The sequence below is a fragment of the Ammospiza caudacuta genome, chromosome 1 (genome assembly GCF_027887145.1).
Source record: "Ammospiza caudacuta isolate bAmmCau1 chromosome 1, bAmmCau1.pri, whole genome shotgun sequence".
Classification (NCBI taxonomy): domain Eukaryota; kingdom Metazoa; phylum Chordata; class Aves; order Passeriformes; family Passerellidae; genus Ammospiza; species Ammospiza caudacuta.
In genome coordinates this window covers 27,727,230-27,745,594 of record NC_080593.1, presented here as the reverse complement: position 1 = coordinate 27,745,594, position 18,365 = coordinate 27,727,230, and the positions used below count along the sequence as shown (strand labels likewise).

The following is an 18,365-nucleotide window of genomic DNA, read 5'->3' as shown; positions in this document are numbered from 1 at the left end:
AACACAAGCCAAACAGAACACTCTCAGAAAATGGAAGTGAGGAAACTTTCACTCTACTAAAAAAGTGACTTAATGAAAACAGTGTACTATCAATAGCGTGCACAAAACAAATCACAAAAGCCTGTGAAAAAAGCCACACAGGTAGAAACTGCACAGATAATGTATTCTCTATCCTGTTACACATTGACCATGATCATTTTGCCAAGATAGCAATTATTAATTCATGATGTCATCTATTCCTTATGAAAAATTAGAAATTGCAAATTTCCTTTGCCAATTAAAAGGTTATGATGAATCCAGTTGCAGAAAAAATCCTTTTGACTATCCTTGCTTTGTTAAAAGGCAGAAGAAATGTTCAACTGATGGCAGCCCATAGGCATAAAACAATTTCAAAGAGAGGTAAGGACTGCTATGTAGACACCAGATGGCACACTTGTTCAGTACAGATCAGTGAATATCTTAAATGGTATATATCGTTCCTATTCAAAAAATATCTTTGAAATAATTATTAAATTTTCCAGGAAAATGACAGTAATAAAAAGGAACTGTCAGATGAAAAGAAACAGCAGTTAATCAAAATATCATTATAAAAAGAAACAAGTCAACCATTAAGCTTAATTACATAGAATTACAATTTTTCTCTATTTTTTTTAAGTTTCCATTGTCTTGAGAACTTTTTTCCTAGAAAATCAAAAATTTTGCAACATTCCTGCTTTCAAGCAAAACTATCACTGAGTCTATCAAATAATTTGTAACTACTGTTTCTCAGGCTGAAATAAGTGACAGAACTTGAGAAAGAGCAGGATTGACTTCTATCCTTTTTAACACTAATTTTCTCCAAAGTACATGTTTAGAGAACTGAAACACAAGCAGAAAGACAAGGAGGCCAGAAAAGCTCAGTTTTCAGGCGTTGATAAAACAAGTGATTCTTTCCTGGAAAACTCAACTTACGAGAACTTATTTGCAGAATTGACAGATACATTGGTAGAGAGATACCAGTATTGACACCACTGGAATACCATTTGGAATACATTCATTTCTCCATGCCTTTGCTGCATGAAAAGCAAGTGATTTTTCATCTGCAGGTCTTTTTTTTCTTTCTTGCTTTCTTAAAAATCAAACCAACCAACTAAAACAATCCCCAAACTCCAAACAAAGCAAAACAAAACAAAGAAGGGGAAAAAAAAAGTCAAACTGATACACTCCATTTGCTTCAAGCATCGTGGAAGAGCTAGATCTTACTTCACTCTATTCTGAATTTGACCTGAAGCCAAAAGAGAGTCCTATATTATCATGTGTCCATGTATTCGGCAAGCTGAAATAATTAGTTTATATATTTGTGAGGTCTATGATGTTATGGTGTCATAGCTTCAGTTGAGCTTTTCTATTAATTGATAAAGAAAACAACGTTATTTTACGACTTTCATTGTAATGAAAACTTTAAGTTTCAGAAAGTTGACTGAATACCGATTTTTTTCTAGAGTACTTATGTTCAGTTGACAGCAATTAATCTTTAAATTCTGTATGTCACAATCATAACTAACATAGATTTTTTACTGTTAAACAGAAAAATTACTGTGTGTTTCTCTGGATTATATACAATGCAATTACAGAAAAAAGATTTTGAGGTTTCAAATAGCAAAAATAAGTTTGGTATCAGTGCATCAGAATACCTCATTTACAAGCTTCAACAATTAAGTTCCCAAAATTCTTTTATTTCACCTTTGTAACACTAGCTGGATAGATGCTTCTCAATAAAAAGGAATTCAAAATGGAATTTCCACAAAAACAAGCCACACAAAAAAACCCTCTAATATCCTCATTAAGAGTACCAGGATCTGACAGCATTTATTGGAAGATGGAATATTCAACAACACAAACACTACTTCCAAGGACACATCAAGTGTCCCTTCTACTCTTAGAGCACACAGCCAGCCCCAGCAGCACAAAATTTCTACAGAAGATGTTGTATGTATATGAAATACAGGAACTGAATCATACTTCCAGACAACTGCATACATTGTAGGGAAAGCATGGGTGATGAAACCTTTAAAATATACTTAAGTTCATTTTTTCAAAAGGACAGAGGGAAAACTCTTATTTTACAAAAGCAAGACCTCAGACTAACAAAACTATTTTAGCAATGACATGTTTGATAAAAAAATAATCTGTGTATTCTTTTTTATTCTAGGATAGCAAATGAAGTCAAGATATTTTTAAAAGCTGTGTTTTTATAATATAGATCACCTCAAATAGACTCTGAAAATCTGTACATACACAGCTGTGTAAAACCATAGACTAAAAGCATAGAGTAAAACCATTAACCTCTCAATTTACTCCTGAGAATGCTATTTGCATCTCTTTAGAGTATTTTCCAAAGAAACAATCTATTCTATAATCTTTATGAGGAAAAAAAGTGAAAGAAATGGTACAGCGTAGAAAAGCAAATGTTAAAAAACATATGCAGATTTATAAGAAATATAGACATATAAGGAAGGTGTTAATAGATATCTGGTTTATGCAATTAGCTATTGATTTCTATTAGCTACATGGTAATCATTAGCTATTAATTTCTGTGAAATTATTTAGCAGCAGAAATAATGATTTGTGATGCTTATAAAAGTGTGAAATTGGAATGATAAAGATAAAATTATAACGATTTTAAATAAACCTGGCTTTAAAAGCTATGCACTGAAATGCAAAAAATCTTTAAAAGGTCTCTACATATGGCTTGAAATGTATAAAGCATAAACAATTCATTAAATTCTGTCTGCAAATGCAGCCATTACAAAAAAGAATTAAGTATAAAGCTTAATGTCTTGTTTATTTACATTCATTTGTACAGAGTAAAAGTATGGTTTGTTTAAATTTACCCTTGTATATTCACTTATATGGTCAAGGGAAGTTCAAAATCAGAAAAACAATGGAGTGCAAATGGCTGGGCTTTCTCTCTGTCTTCCCACAAAGAGAAACACAGACAAGGCGGAGATGTTTAATGCTTTTTTTGCCTCTGTCTTCATCAGCAACAACAGGCTAAGGGGGTCCCAGTGCCCTCAGCTGAAGACCATGGTTGTGAGAATGCTGAATTCCCAGTCAGCCCAGAATTTGTGTGGGATTCACTGCTCCAGCTGGATCCCTGTAAGTCTATGGGGCCTGATGGGGCCTTATTAGAGAATACTTAACTGTCTGATGTCATTACAAAACTTCTTTTGATGATTTTTGAGTAGTCCTGGGAATCCAAGGGGTCCCAGTTGACTGGAAGCTGGCAAATATCCCAGTCTTCAAGGGCAAGGAGGACCCTGGAAACTACAGGCCTGTCAGTCTCACTTCAATGACTGGTAAAATTATGGAGATTTTTCTGGGAGATACTGAAAAACCCTCGAAGGACAACAAAATCATCAGTCAGAACCATCATAGCTTAATGAGGGGAAAGTTCATCTTGTCCAACTTGATTTCCTTAGGTTATAGTGAAGGGGGTGACATCAGACTGGTGACCTGTCACTAGTGAGGCTCCAGAGCACTTCATATTAGGCCCAATTCTTCTCTGCATCTTCAAAAACCACTTGGACACAGGACTTGAAGATATACTAAGTAGGCTTGCCAATTATACTAAATTGGGAGGAGCTGCTGACTCCCTCAAAATCAGAGAGACCCTGCAGAGGGTCCTAAATGAGAGATCTGGGCAATTGCCAACTGTATCAAGCTTAACAAGGGCCAGAATCTGCACCTGGGACAAGGCAACCCTCAATGTATGGACAGACTGGGGAAGGAGAGGCTGGAGAGCAGTGCCACAAAAAGGGACCTGGGGGTCCTGGTCACTGGCAAGCAGAACATGATTCAGCAGTGCCCTGGCAGCCAGGAGGGCCTCCCGTGTCTTGGGGGGCATCAGGCACAGCACAGCCAGGCAATGGAGGGCATTGTCCCACCCTGGTCAGCACTGGGGCAGCCTCACCTCAAGTGCTGTGTGCAGTTTTGAGCACTGTGATATAAAAAAGATAAAGCTATTACAGCTATCAGAAAAAGTTCAAAGGAGGACTACAAAGATGGCAAAAGCCTAGAGGGGAAGACATTAAAGGAGTGGCATGTTTAGCCTGGGGAGGGGGAGACCTCATTGAAGTCTCCAGCTTCCTCACATGGGGAAGAGAAGAGGCAGGCAGTGATCTCTTCTCTCTGGTGACCAGCGACAAGATTCAAGGGAATGGCCTAAAATTGGGTCAGGGGAAGTTTAGTTTGGATATTAGGAAAAGGTTTTTCACGCAGAGGGTGGTTGGGCTCTGGAACAGCTCCTCAGGGAAGTGGTCACAGCACCAAGCCTGACAGAGCTCAGGAAGTGTTTGGACTATGCTCTCAGGCACACGGTATGGTTCTTGGAGGTGACCCATGCAGGGCCTGGACTTCAGTGATCTTTGTGAGCCCCTTCCAACTCAGAACACTCTGTGAATCTATGAGTCTATATAAATATGCTGTGAAATATTTGAAAGGTAAGAGATAGAAATACATAGAGCACTCACGGGGTTCTTTAGAAAGCTTATCTAGCATTAGGATACAAAACACTGTTCTGGCACACAATTAATGTAGAGGACTGTACAAGGGAGAAGCACTTGTCCTGACTGAATAACTCTGCTTCAGTATTAGTCCTCTCACACTTCCAAATTACAGAAGGAAACTAAGTCTCTAATGTCATGCAGAAGCTGTGAACGCTAGTGTGCTCCAATTGTCACAGGTCTCTGGCCAGATGGTCTGGTTTTTGCTGGGATACAGTTAATTTTCTTATGAGTACCTGGTATAGTGCTCTGGAGTTTGGATTTAGCATGAGAATCCCAGAATATTTTATGTTGGAAGGGATCCATGAGGATCATACAAGCCCAGCTGTTAAGTGAATTGCCCATACACGGATCAAACCCACAACTTTGGCATTATTAGCACCCTGCTCTGACCAGCTGAGCTAACCTGGTATCAGCAATGCTGACAAAATAATGCTGATAACACATGGATGTTCTGGCTGTTGCTAAGTTATGTATACCTCAAATCAAGGATTTTTCTGTGTTTCATGCTCTGCCAGGGAGGAGCTGCACAAAGAGCTGGAAGGGAGCACAGCCATGACAGCCTGACTGAACTGACCAAAGGGATATTCTACACCACAGAACATCATGCTCAGTATATAAACTGGGGGAGTTACCCAGAAGGGGGCCAATCATTGGAGGGGGGAACAGTCAGTGTCAATGTTTGTCTTTTACAGAGAAGCCCTGCTGACAGGGCAGCAAAGATGTTATCTTGCAAACTGTGTGTTGAAGAGAAGCAAAGAACTGGAGAGAACTGAAACAAAGACCAAAAATTCAAGCAGAGGAACAAAATCTTTCTTAGACTGATAGCAGTGTTTTTCCACAGTGCAACACCATACAGTGACAACACAGTATGCCACTGAAAGTCAATTAATCTCTTTATTACATACTACAATGTGTGAAGATATATTATGTAACACACCACAGCATGAGGGAAACACTTCAGAGCAATCAGACTTGTCTCCATTTTGCACAGAAGAACTTTGGCAGTTATTACATAGGCTTTAGAACAAATCAATCTTGTATTCCTATGGATTTCTGAACAATGCCTTATATTACTCCTTTTGTTATTACAACTATGAATATCTTTCCGGCAATAATTTTAGTTCTCTTTAGTCCCAGAATCATGATTCTCCACACCCTAAGAGCACTACATCAGGTATAAAAAGAGAGAAGAGAAAGAAAGAAGAAAAATGGGATATGAGATACAAAGGGTTCAGTAAGCAGAACAGCAGACAAGTCTTCTTTCTGTGTGAACATAAGCATAACAACACTAAGTTCAACCTACCCAGGCAGCTGTAAGATTCTATGAGATCTTATGCTTTAGGAGAAAGGGTACTTTGCCTCAATGAGGAAAATAAAGAAGTTTCTCAAAATTTAATTTTGGATTACTCACACTCCTAACAGTCTGAGTTAAATTAATCAGCTTGGCTTGAGTCATTCCTAAAGTTCTGAGTCACAGACAAGGAAAGAGAAGCCATTAGGTAAATCAAAGCTGTGGCCCAAAATTAAAACAAACATTTAAGACTGGGTCAGGAAAATACTTGCTTAATCCTATCGGTGTACATTAAGTAATGTATCTGCTAGTATAATCATAAAATGCCTAGAAAGATTTATGAAGAAAATAAAGTTGTGCTGCATGAAAGATGAAGTTTATCTAACTCTAATGTGAGAGGTTGCAATATTTTCTGATATTAAGAAATATACTGGAAGATGAACCACTTATGTCTGAAGGGATATGGGAACACTACTCATCCCATAACCTGGACCTAAATGCCCTTTGATATTTTTATGTTCTTTTTATAGGTGGTATGACACATCACACATGAAAAGCCTTGTTTTCTGAACAAGTAGGAGAGAAAAACTTAAGGAAAAATGTACAGTGATCAATAATAAAGCACTGCTTTCAAAAGAAGGAAAGATGCTAAATATTTCATCAGTACAGGAAGCAAGAGGTTTTGCTTGTCTTCTCAAAATTCTATCCACCATGAAAGTTTAACAAAATATACAGTGACTAGTAAGACTAGGAAGCCAAACAAACTGAAATAACAGGGTCTTGTGACAGTCATAAAATGTGCAGTCAATCAGCAGGCTGCCTGTAGATAAGGAAATTACCAATTATTTTACAGCTATAATTCAATATATTTAAATCTACCCTAACAAGTGTCCTTACTACTACAGTGAAGAACAGCTATTAAAGCTAAGTTTAAGGGCAAACTGGATTTTTCCTTAAGCTTGTGCAGCTCTTCAGTTAAGTACTGTTTATCCCAGCTTTCTATTTTAGCTAAACAGTATTTACCACAACTAAAAAAGAACTAAAATGAGAAAATGGAATACATAACAAAAAGAGAACATCAATCTAATTGAAATCCCTCAATTCAAAATGTCCACAATGTAGGTCATGTGAAACAATATTATGAATATGAGCCTCAACACATCACCTCCACCATCATTTACCGTGTTTCTGATTGGAATTTTCTTCGGTTCTGTTGGCACATCCTGAGGAACAAATTTCACCGGTTCCTTAATTTGCCTCCTTGATCTTTTGGTCCCATCTGGTAAGGTTTCCATGGCAATATCAGCCTCCATATCGCTGCTACCTGCCTGGTCACACTCTGAGCATTGCCTGCAAAGCAGAAGATTTTCTTTTTAAGACTGCAGTCACAAGAGCAGAAAAAGAAACATGTTGAAGTTTTGTGTTTAAGATTAATTCAAAAGTCAAAGTCAAGACATCAAATGGACATCTAAAATGTACATTTTAAGCAACCAAGCAAAACACAAATAAGATGTTCTTATTTTCCTGACAGTACTTAACTTTGAAAACCAAGATTCTGAAAGTAGGAATTAATCTTCAGGAAAAATGTCCCCTATTTCATTATTTTCATTCTACCACATCTTCATTTTTAAAGCTGCCCACTGATCTCTAATCTATTAATTACTGTAGCTGCTGCTGCAGTTTAATTTTAGAATTATACAGAGGTTTGGATTGGAAGAGATCTTAAAGATCATCTAGTTCCCACCCCCCTGCCATGCGCAGGGGCACCCTCCACCAGACTAGGTTGTTAACCTTTACAATGACACGGTGCTCAATTCATTCCAATGAGAGTATGCTTTAGTGGCAGAGATTTGGAGGACATGTTTCTTATGAAAGTAAATTTTAATATGCATTCCCTAAGGGAGTGTGTTTTAAATCTGAAAAAAAATAGTTAGGAGAAAATTACAAATAAAGAAGCTAAACACATATATTAACAAACTTGGAACGCTAAATTGAAAAAAAAAAGCCTACTCAGTTTCTGAAAAAAATACAAAATCAGCATCAGAACTTCAAAAATTAAGGGATTCTAAAGTAATTCTATTAACAAGACAGGAATTCGTCAGGATTTGGTTTTATTTGAAAAAAATCATTTTATGCAAGTCATAAATGTGGATGTTCAGTAAAAGCATTATACTCACTGGAATAGCCAGTTTTAATTACTTCTCACACTACACTTCCCATTCAAAAAATTACAAGTCCATTCAAATAAAGTCCAATTCATCACTGTTCTTCTATTAAACAATTTTTTAATAATACCAACCAAAAAAAATCAACATAATCTTGTGCTATTAATTGGCATTAACAGGGATTAGCACATTAAAATTATCTAAATGATAGAGCAAATTTGCTTTGGAAGAAGACAAAACAAAAACCCCATGTATTTAATTATTGGAAGTTAAATTTTAATACACATTTCCAACAAGAAGGCATATCCATCCTATATAAACAAAAGCACAAAGTCAGATACACATGTTGTATTTGAGTCTATTTGTTGCAATTTACACATTCAACAGGAATAGTTCTCCTGTGAACTTCAAGTGAGGGCTAACACAATATCACGTCCATCAACTTTCTATGTTTTTTAGTTCTTTCGAAGTAATCCAAGCAGTACAGTCTCAGATCTCTCCTAACTATACCAAAGGACACCAGGAATCATCATGGTTTGCTACACAGACCAGTGGCTACCAAGTCAGAACAGAGGGAATCTAGTCATGGACTGGGTAACAGATCAGTGCAACCCTGACTAACTCAAGAACTTTCTCCTTTAACTTTTCCATATGTAAATTTTATATAATTGTGTCTACATTGCAATGTTAAAAACATTTATTACCTCTTATCTCAAAAGAACTCAAGACAGGGTGAATAAGACCAATGAAAGTACTTGAAATATTTGCTGGTCTAGAAAAGCAGAAGAACAGGGTAGATTTCAGGAAAGATAACAGTTTCTCCCCTCTCTCATGTAAGTATGGAGTCTTTATGAAAAGCCAAAGCACAAGCAAGACAGTTTATATCCTTTTCAAACGTCTGGGGCCAGCATACGAGAATATAGTCCTGCATTCTTCCTCCTTGCTCTGGTTACAGAGCAAAGGGGGATGGAGTTTTCAGCACTGTTTAATTCCCCACCATGCACATCATCACTGGGGGCGTGGGTTTGGCAGCAAGAGCCGAGCACCAAAAAGAGAAAATTTGCCATCTTGCTTGGATCTGTCCAGAGAGAAGGTGCTGGCATGAGCAGGCCCCAGCCCTCTCTCCATCGTTGCTGGTCCCCTTTTGCATCCCAAACCCCCCCCAAGCTGATGCTGCAGAAACAGCCGGACAGAGCCCGAAACCACGGCCAGAGCTGGCAGTGCCAGTGGTGCCAGTGCCGGGCGCGTGGCACCGAGTCAAGCTGGGCAAACGCTGCTGAACACAGCCCAGCACAGCGCTCTGGGAAAACCAGTGGGAAGCACAATACTTGGGATCTGGCTTCTGAGTTTCAGCCTGGCTCTTTGCTACTTTCTTCACACTGGGGAAGGGGAAGGCTAAGCTGCAAGGGCTTTGTCCAGCTTAAAGCCTTTGTCCAGCAGCACTGTTTTTGGGAAACATTGTTTTTGCACCCAGAGGTGAATACCCTTTTGTGTGAAAAACCCTCTCTCTCTCATATACCTTTTGTATTTAATATTGCTGTGGTTATTATTTGCTTTAGTAAATCTCTCCCCATTGCTCCTACATTATCAGAAGGGGTGCGACAAAAGGGAGTAGCTTACTTGGAGTTTTGTTCTCTGTGCTTGATAAAATGAGCACACTCCTCTTTACAAGTCTCAGTTTGCTACACACACAGTACTTGTTAACACCTCCAGGCCTTAAGACACTAGAATATAGAAAAATATAAGGTACAACAGCTTTCACAATGCCACTTTCTACAGTTATATGTTTGCATAAATTTGTGTGAATATACACACACAAATATGTATCCACATACACTAAAGTCAATAAGGGCACATATAGACCAAACTCCTATTATTTAAAGATTTTATGGAGAAAGGCACTCCAATGATGAAGGAGAGAGAAGCTTTAAGTAACAATATTCTCTCCAAATATTTCATGTCTGCTTACCTATAAGTTACTTTGAATTTATTTTCATAGGATGGATGCATTGTTCTTAAAGCTGTCCAACCCACAGCTTTAAGGTGAATTTCTATTTAGCAAGCATCAGAGAGCACGGCCCTTCATAACACTGCAGAAATAGTCATGTCATTAATTTATGTAATTAATTTATTAATTAACTGGAAAGCACAACTGAAAGTAATTACTATGATCTGCTTATGCAGATGCAAGCAATTTCTATGAAAATGCTCAAAAATTCTATGAGCTGTTCTTAAAAAGCATTTATTTTTTGTAAAAATATGTGCCGTGTATAAATTAAAGAAAAAGCCTCCATAACTTAAGAGCTGCACTAAAAATGACACTGTTAAAAGAGAAACAAATAGTCATAGGGTTTTACAACAGTATTTGGAGTGGAGAATCCAGTTTCTTGGATCCACCACTCTGCCTGTATGATTTAAATAACTACTCTTCTTTATCTCTGTTATTACAAGGGAAAGACACCATTTTTCTGCTACCTAGGTTCAGACAGTTCTATAGAAAATACCCATGCAGATCACTAAAATCCTGAAGCTGCACTATTATCCTATTTAAATATGTTTGTGAAGCATTGTAACTTTTATGTTACTGAGGAAGACATAAAACATCTTGACCAAAAGATGAGGTACTGCATTCAAGTTACTTAAATTCTGTTTTTATGAACAAGCTTGCTCTGAAACAGGTTGTGCAAGTGTGAAAGCAGTCAAAAATGAAAAGCAATCAAAATTACAAAAAACCTAGATCTAGAAAAGAAAAGCAAAATCATACTATGATGGAAGTGAGAGTGTTGTGTGAATCACATAACAAAACTTTATATAACAAATATATCAAAGGTAAAGGGAGAAAGGAGTTATAAACATCAACTTACAAGCAACCTCCTGATTTACCAGAATAGGCTCTACTGTTATAGTCAACTACGTCCCATCATCCCTCTTACAAAACAGACAAAGCGGTTTGTCTGTTAGCTCCCACAGAGCCACAGAAATGCTACTACAGATACACACTCCTCTGACTTGGAAACAATCTCTTTTCAGCTCTTCTTATAGTTTATTCCAAAACGGTTCTTGAATTTGAAGTACTCTTCCCATTCTGCTGTTTAATCCCAATATAGTAATAGGAAACAGCCACATGACTTCTTTTTGGCTGTGCCACGGTCATGCTCACTTAATTTCAGCTCTTCAATGACAAGCAGTGAACAGAGAACCTGTCACAGCAGGTCACCTTTAGAACTACTGCAACAATCTTTGCCTACCTCTAAGTTAGCAAGCATTGCTAGGCAGCATAAACAAAACAGCAGGAGAAATGGTGCCAAAGACTCAACTTTCAGTACACAGGTTTTGTTTTGCTTTTAGTCTAGACTTGCCTAATCTAGACCCACAGGGAAAATCAGTAGCAGGCAATAATGTGCCTACTTCTAAAATGTGCCCGCTGCTAAATTACTGGAAGTTTGTTCCATCAAGAACTCTCAGTACTGATTTGAAATCTCTTAATCATACAGAATGTCTGATTAAGCACTAACAACCTACAGAAGAAAAAAGAAATTGGGTGATTTTGTTGTTTCTTCAATCTATCTTGGTATAAGAATCAGAGATAACTTCTGACTTCACACACATCTTAAGTCAGTAGCAGTGAGTTGGGAAAGAGTATATTCAAATTGCTTAGCAAATACCACTACAGTGCTTCCAGAAAACAGTACTGGAACTGGTGTTTGGTGTTTAAAAAGGAAAATAAGCAGAGCTTGTTTTCAAAAGGAAGACACAGGTCTCCCAGACACACACTGACAAATCACTTCTCACCATGTTTACAAAGAATTAAGTCACTTTGAACACAAGAAACATGGACTACAGCTTCAAGATGACACCTATAAATTACACATGTAAATGACAGTGGTGGAGGTGGAAAAAAGATAGGGCTGCTTTTATTCTGGAGATAAAAGCAGTTTACATGAACCTAATACAGCTGTCAAAAAGCTTCAAAGAGCACCTTACAGAGTGTAAAGTTACAAAGTTTTAAAAAAAAAAGAAAATCTGCCATTTGCAACAACCTAAACATCCCTCAATTCGGACAAGTGACAATATATAAATATGTAAATTACATTAAATGCATGTAAAAATGTATATTATATTAAATGTATGTTAAAATGCACAAAAATTATTATATAAAATTATTAACTTTATACAAGTTAATAATTTTATATCATTATCCAGTGACTCAGGATGAAGAGGCTGGATCAGTACTGAATGAACAAGGTCAGGAATATGAATGAATGTCCAGATACCACCTGAGTGCTCATGGAAGTACTGGCCAGGAACTCTACAGCTCATTCTGTCCTGTGGCCAATATTCCCCACAGCAGTCACCACTAAAATAACTTGGCCTTCTAGAGCAAAAATAAAACCAACCAACCTTAATACAACCATTAGTCCTTGTTTTGTCCATCTCAGTCCCCAATATTGCATATGCTACCAGAAGTTATCACCTTTTTTCAGCAATCTCATTCCAATAGACGAAGCTAATCCTTGTTAGTAGCTGCCAAGTATTTTCTTAATGAAAATGCCAATATTTTACCATTAGATTTTGATTCATTATATTGTCTGCCAACACTTGTGCATTGCTTTAGTACCAGTTAAGAACATTCTCTACCAGGAAAATACATCCAGAATGGTCAGGAGTATAAAAACACACAAGAATGATAAGACTTAGCATTATGATAACATGTTAATCAAAAAAAGATTTAATTGTTTAAGGAATAGAATTTCTAAGAAACTGAAAATCACAAATTTTTAAATGGAAGGAAACCACACCCTTTCATTGTATGGTTAAAAAATCTGATCTAGGAACTGGACTCAATCCTTCCAACTCAGGATATTCTATGATTGTACTTTAAAAGCACAGCATCAAAACAGGCATAAATTAATGCTTTAATGTACTATTATATAAAATAGTTTCTATGTTCCTCATCTCAAATCTATCTGAAATGAGTACAGGCTTTGAACTTACTATGGTACAAACTAGTGCAGGGTGTTCTGTTACCCTGAATAAAAATGTTACACCTCCAAACATGGAAAATTCTTAGTGTTAAGTGTTTTAAACCAGTTAAACCAGTAAGCCATGAAACACTGGTGCTCACCAGGTAGAAATTCTTACTATGATTTCACTAAGACTAAAACTGTTAACTCATTTTAAATTTAACACTGAGGTAACAAAATATAATTTGTGCTTTCTTCAACAAATTAGCTTTTAAATACATAATATGCTCAAAGTTTTTCCTCTTATATACTATTGGGTTTAATTTAACAATTTCAAAACCCTTTTTGGTAAACTGTAATTTAAACTATTAAATGCTGAGCCTGAAATGGATAAAAATTATAACTACAAATTACTCTATGTAACATCACACACATAACCTGTATCGCCTAGCATCCTCAAACACAATATAAAAGGTGAAGCTGATGGAATAAACTCATGTTAAAGTACTCATTGTTTAAATAAACATAAATTAGTAAAGTACATGACTGTAATCATAAAAACTTTTACAAGGGCTCAAGTTAGGTATTCTCAGTAAATTATTAGCAGGGATAATGGAATAGAAAGAAAAATACAAAGAAACAATTGATTCTTGATTACTATTTTAAAAAAGAACTAAACTCAATGTTTTTAACCACTCTTAAAGTCTTTCAACCTGCCTAGTGTTTCACGGAATTTCCCACTACACCAATTTTATTTTTCTGCTATGTTCCTATTACATCCTATACAAATATCTGAAAATAACATGGCCCTCATCTAAAAAATATATGTCCTTTTCTTGATATCTTAATCAAAAGATAAAAATTGTATTCAAAACAGCAGGGGAGGAAAAACCTGCTGAACTCAAACTTGGATTAAGGGTTTGTTCTATGTGCTCTCCACTGATCCTGAAAAGAATACATAAAGGAATGTTCAATGATGAAAAGAATGCAATCAATGCAGCTCAATTTGTCTGCTATCATCTCACACTCCAGAATATGCCTGAGCTAATTAGAAGTAAAAGCCAAGTTTGTGATCTGAGATATAACAGAAGCATGAAATTTACAACAAAGGTAAGTTATAGCTTTGAAATGAAAGAGCTTTACTACCTAACCTGACCTATCCTTCCTTTAACACCTACTGAGAATTAGTCTTATATCTTTTGTACTGATAGCTTTTAGTGAGCTTTTTCAACTTTGTTAAAAAGCAGAATAAAAATCAAATCTCCTGTGTAAATGAAGAAGCTATCTAAAAATTTAAAATATAAAAAAAAGTTTCCACATAAAATAACTAGTTGGCAAATTTGACTAAAGAGATCAAAAGTCTAACAATACAATACATTAAATAATTAAAAGAAAATTAGGTTCAGGAAAGTATTGGTGATGGTGGAAACCTTTTTGAGATTTTCATCTTTTAAATTTACTGAGGCAAATTTACTGAGGTAAATCCAGGTTTTGTAACAATAAGATACAAAAAAGAGAGGCCTCCCATGTCATATACTGGCCATCTTGTTCTGCACACAATCTTCAAAACTAGCCAAAAAGATGGCTGAAGTAAATATTTTATGCAAGTTCTTTAATAGAAAATTCAGAGACACATGAAGAAAAACAGAAACTACTCTTTTTCTGTTAAAATAGTTTTACTGTTTTAGAAGAAATTCTTATACTTTTCTGACTTTGTACCTTAACATTCAGACAAGGTGGTGAATGACTCCTCGAGATGCTGTACTCTAACTTCTTGCCAGCTACAAACTGTTTCTGAGTTTGCTGTATGTAACACATTTCAGAGCAGTTAAAACATGCAGACTGCTAACACTATAGAGCAGAGCAAGCTAATTTTATGACAGTTTGGAAATCAGATTCTCTGCCACCTTATCATTTCTCCACTGCACAACTTAACTTTTGTTCTGCTCCACAAGCATGAAAGAACTTTAATTCATGGAACTGTAACTGCAGTAAGTACAGTTATGAACATCTGTCATTGTACATTTGAGTCCTAAGACAGCAGTAAACCCAATACTTCCCATAGTGCAATAAACAGAGCTACTTACAAGTTTATTTAAAAATATTACAAGTATTTGCCTGAAGATCTCAACAGAGAGTTGCTTATCTCAGTCCTACCATAAACAGAAAACCAAGTCTTTCATTTCCCAAAAGTATTAGCCTATAATTTCCTACTGCTATTATACTGCAGTAATAACAATCACAGATGAATTCAAAACCCAAGAAAATTACAGCTATAACCTATTTTTACACAGTGGCTAATAATGAGAAAATCTTTATAACTTCTTTTTTTTAACCTTGAAACATCACTGCTAATAACCTGAAAATAAAAAAACTCCTCAAACTGCATTAAAACAATGTGTAATCCACTCAGAATTTGCAAGTGTGTTCACATTTACATCCTACTTTAAGTACAGAGACAGCACAGGACAGCACATTAACTGTGTTCTTACCAGTAACTGTTCTTGGTCTTCCTTGGCATCCTTGTAAGAGGTGGATCCAGGCAACCAAGATGATAATGAAGTTTGCAAGTGTCACACAGTAGCAGCAGGTGTTGATCATGGTTCTTCTTGCAAATTCCACAACTTTTCATGCACGCAGCAGAAAAACATTATAATTACATACTCATAAAGAACAAACTATACACCCCAGCACATTCCCCAGTTTTAATACAAACACTTGGCAACTTCAATTTGAATTTATCATGCATTTAATTGCATAATTACATTTTGGATTAATTTTGGAGGAGATTTTTTAAGGAGCTTCTACCTATGTACAGTAAAAGCATAAAAGGCTACTAGTCAGTGTTAGCAAAAAATGGCTTTCAATTAAATTTTGGAGGACTTCTAATAAGTTAGTAATCATTCAATACTTCAGCAAAATATACCAGTGGCAAGTGAAAAAAAAATACAACAAATGCTTAAACAGAAAATTATGCTGCTAGTACCAGTCTTGGTAATCAATCACACACTTACTTATTCAGGTAACCACCTTGAAACAGGTCTGCGCTGCTGGTATGCTGGGCAATGTTATTCATTAGAAATTACACTTCCTTTTTGTTATTACTTTAGTGAAACTGAAACTTTAGTTATTCTGAAAAGACAGGTGTTCACTGATTGCACTACAACATGGGAGGAACTGAGTGCATTCGAATGAAACAGAATTGGTGAAGCAAGACTCCAATTATTTGTGTACATCAAAACTGCCAAATCCTCAGCCCACTGCCACATTTTCAAGATTTCTATCTCTGGCAGCACTAAAATTAACTTTTGCTTGTGTAAAAATCATCCTCTTCCCCTTAGCCTTCTAGCTGGGCAAGACACTACTTGCTGTGGCTGGATGTCTTGCTGCTGCTCTCTAGATAAGCAATAGGCCATGTCACTCCCCAGCCGTGGTGAGAAAAGAAGAACCTAGATGACATGTGAGTATTTTGCACAGTCACAGTCTGGGATCCTATTACATTTAATAAAAACCCAGTCAGTAGCTTCACCGCTTGTGGAAGAGGAAAAAAGCTACAGCAGAGTAAGTCAATACATTTCATAACCTTGGGAATTAATAAAAAAATAGAAGTAGCGAAATTTAGCACAAGCAAAAAGTGAGAATTCTTATGTGGACAAGTGTTTTGTGCACCCAGGAATCGTGACTGAACAGCATCATCACTGTTCTCAAAATCATCCACTCAGATGACTGCATTCAAAGAACAAAGTGCAGGTAGTTTTCACATCAAAAAAAACAAAGGACTCTTCTACTTCAGATGCAAGGAGACAGTTTTGTCCTTAAAGCACTGCTATCAAATTAGCAAAAACATCCAAACTTTACTCATGTGTGATAGGGTGAAGAATCGACTACTATCCAACTTAGCCTTCAAAAATAAGTAAAAATGTGTCAACAACTTTAAAGCATTTTTTAATTAAAACCTGAAATAAACAATTTCCTCAGAACACTTTTCTGAAACTATAAATTACTAGATACTGTATCTATGCCGTTAAAATTTAATTACTTGCCTATAAAGTACTGCCGGAAGTGTAGATGCCTTTTGTGCTCCTCCTTCCTTTTTACTCGGTTTCCTTTCCTTAGGAGCCCGTAAAATTGCTGGTATGTTCAATTTCTATTGGATTTGAAGAAATGCAATACACATGAGTCTTGACACTTTTAAAGAATATTCTTCTCATCTCAATGCATGAAGAACAAGACACATAACAAGTGGGAGATTGCTTAGCTAACTATTTTACAGGCTACACATTTATTCCACTATGACTCTGTAAAATAAAGTAAAGTAGCCTTACAGTAATTTTTTCAAGTCAGTAAGAAACACACAGAAGACTAGCTTTTAAAATTTTTCTTCAAGCTTCCAATATAGGAATGGACAAGGATGCATTTCTCTAGGAAGCTGAAACAAGCAATGGCAGATTCATGAAAGTGGCAGAATACTGAGGCAGTTTATTTTCCCCAGCATTGCAGCTACACTGGTGCTCGACAGGTTAATTAGAAAAATTATCTTATTGGACCAAGCTATTCACAAAGCAGACGAGACCCTCGTTGGGTTTCTACTATCTGCAGTGTGCTGGCTTCTCAGACAGTAACCATCTATCAAAGTCATTTCTCAGCAACCCCATGGGTCTGCATCTGTTCAACCAACTGGAAAAAAATGTCATGCAAGCTGTGTAAATGAATTCTGCTCAGCTTTTCTTTCCTTTTTTTTCAAATTGAGTAACATTTACATCAGGAACTGTATTTGCGAATACTTACTCAAAGGAAGGAAAAATAATCTTGGTTTAAAAGATATGTTATACAAGAATTCTTCTTTGCAAGCAGGAGAGGTAGGCAGACAAATGGAACTAGGAAAAGCCTGCATATCTTAGGAACTATTACGGCATAAAGAAAGTGTAAGGTTTGTTTTTGGAACAGCAGCACAAACTCAACAGCAATAAAGGGTGTACCAAAATTGTGAGTAATTCTATGTCTGCATTTCCACAGTGAACAGTTTCTTCAATCTTAAATCATAACTGGAAACCATTGCAATCTCCCTCTCAAATCCAAAATGTCCATTGACATTTAATATCTCTGACATAAACATGTATGAAAACACTGCAAAAATCTTCACTTCTCTTTTTGCCCGTGTCAATGGGAACAAAGATAATTGCTGTCAAAAGGAAGTAACCCACATCTTCTGTTGTCCTAGATATTTATATTCATTTGATCAAAACATTCTCCTCTGCCTAGTTACACATCATTACATATTGCACTTAAAAGGATTTTTATCTCATAAAAGCCATTAAGAGTTAACTTATCATTTGAAGTCTACAGTAAATAAAGACAACTGGAGATAAAAATCAGTAGGATTAACTCATGCTTCATG

General features: G+C 36.3%; 1 protein-coding gene across 5 annotated transcripts in view; it reads right to left on the bottom strand.

Annotated features, from left to right (window-relative positions):
- The window catches only part of PHF14 (PHD finger protein 14), a 161,511-nt gene that overhangs the window by 100,859 nt on the left and 42,287 nt on the right, over positions 1–18,365 (bottom strand). For all 5 annotated transcript variants that reach the window (XM_058800772.1, XM_058800763.1, XM_058800779.1 and 2 more), the window contains 3 exons: positions 17,011–17,114; positions 15,460–15,591; positions 7,020–7,188 (listed from right to left, as the gene is read on the bottom strand). In XM_058800772.1, the coding sequence (XP_058656755.1) occupies positions 7,020–7,188; positions 15,460–15,591; positions 17,011–17,114 (405 nt within the window). The remainder of the gene's footprint in view (positions 1–7,019; positions 7,189–15,459; positions 15,592–17,010; positions 17,115–18,365) is intronic.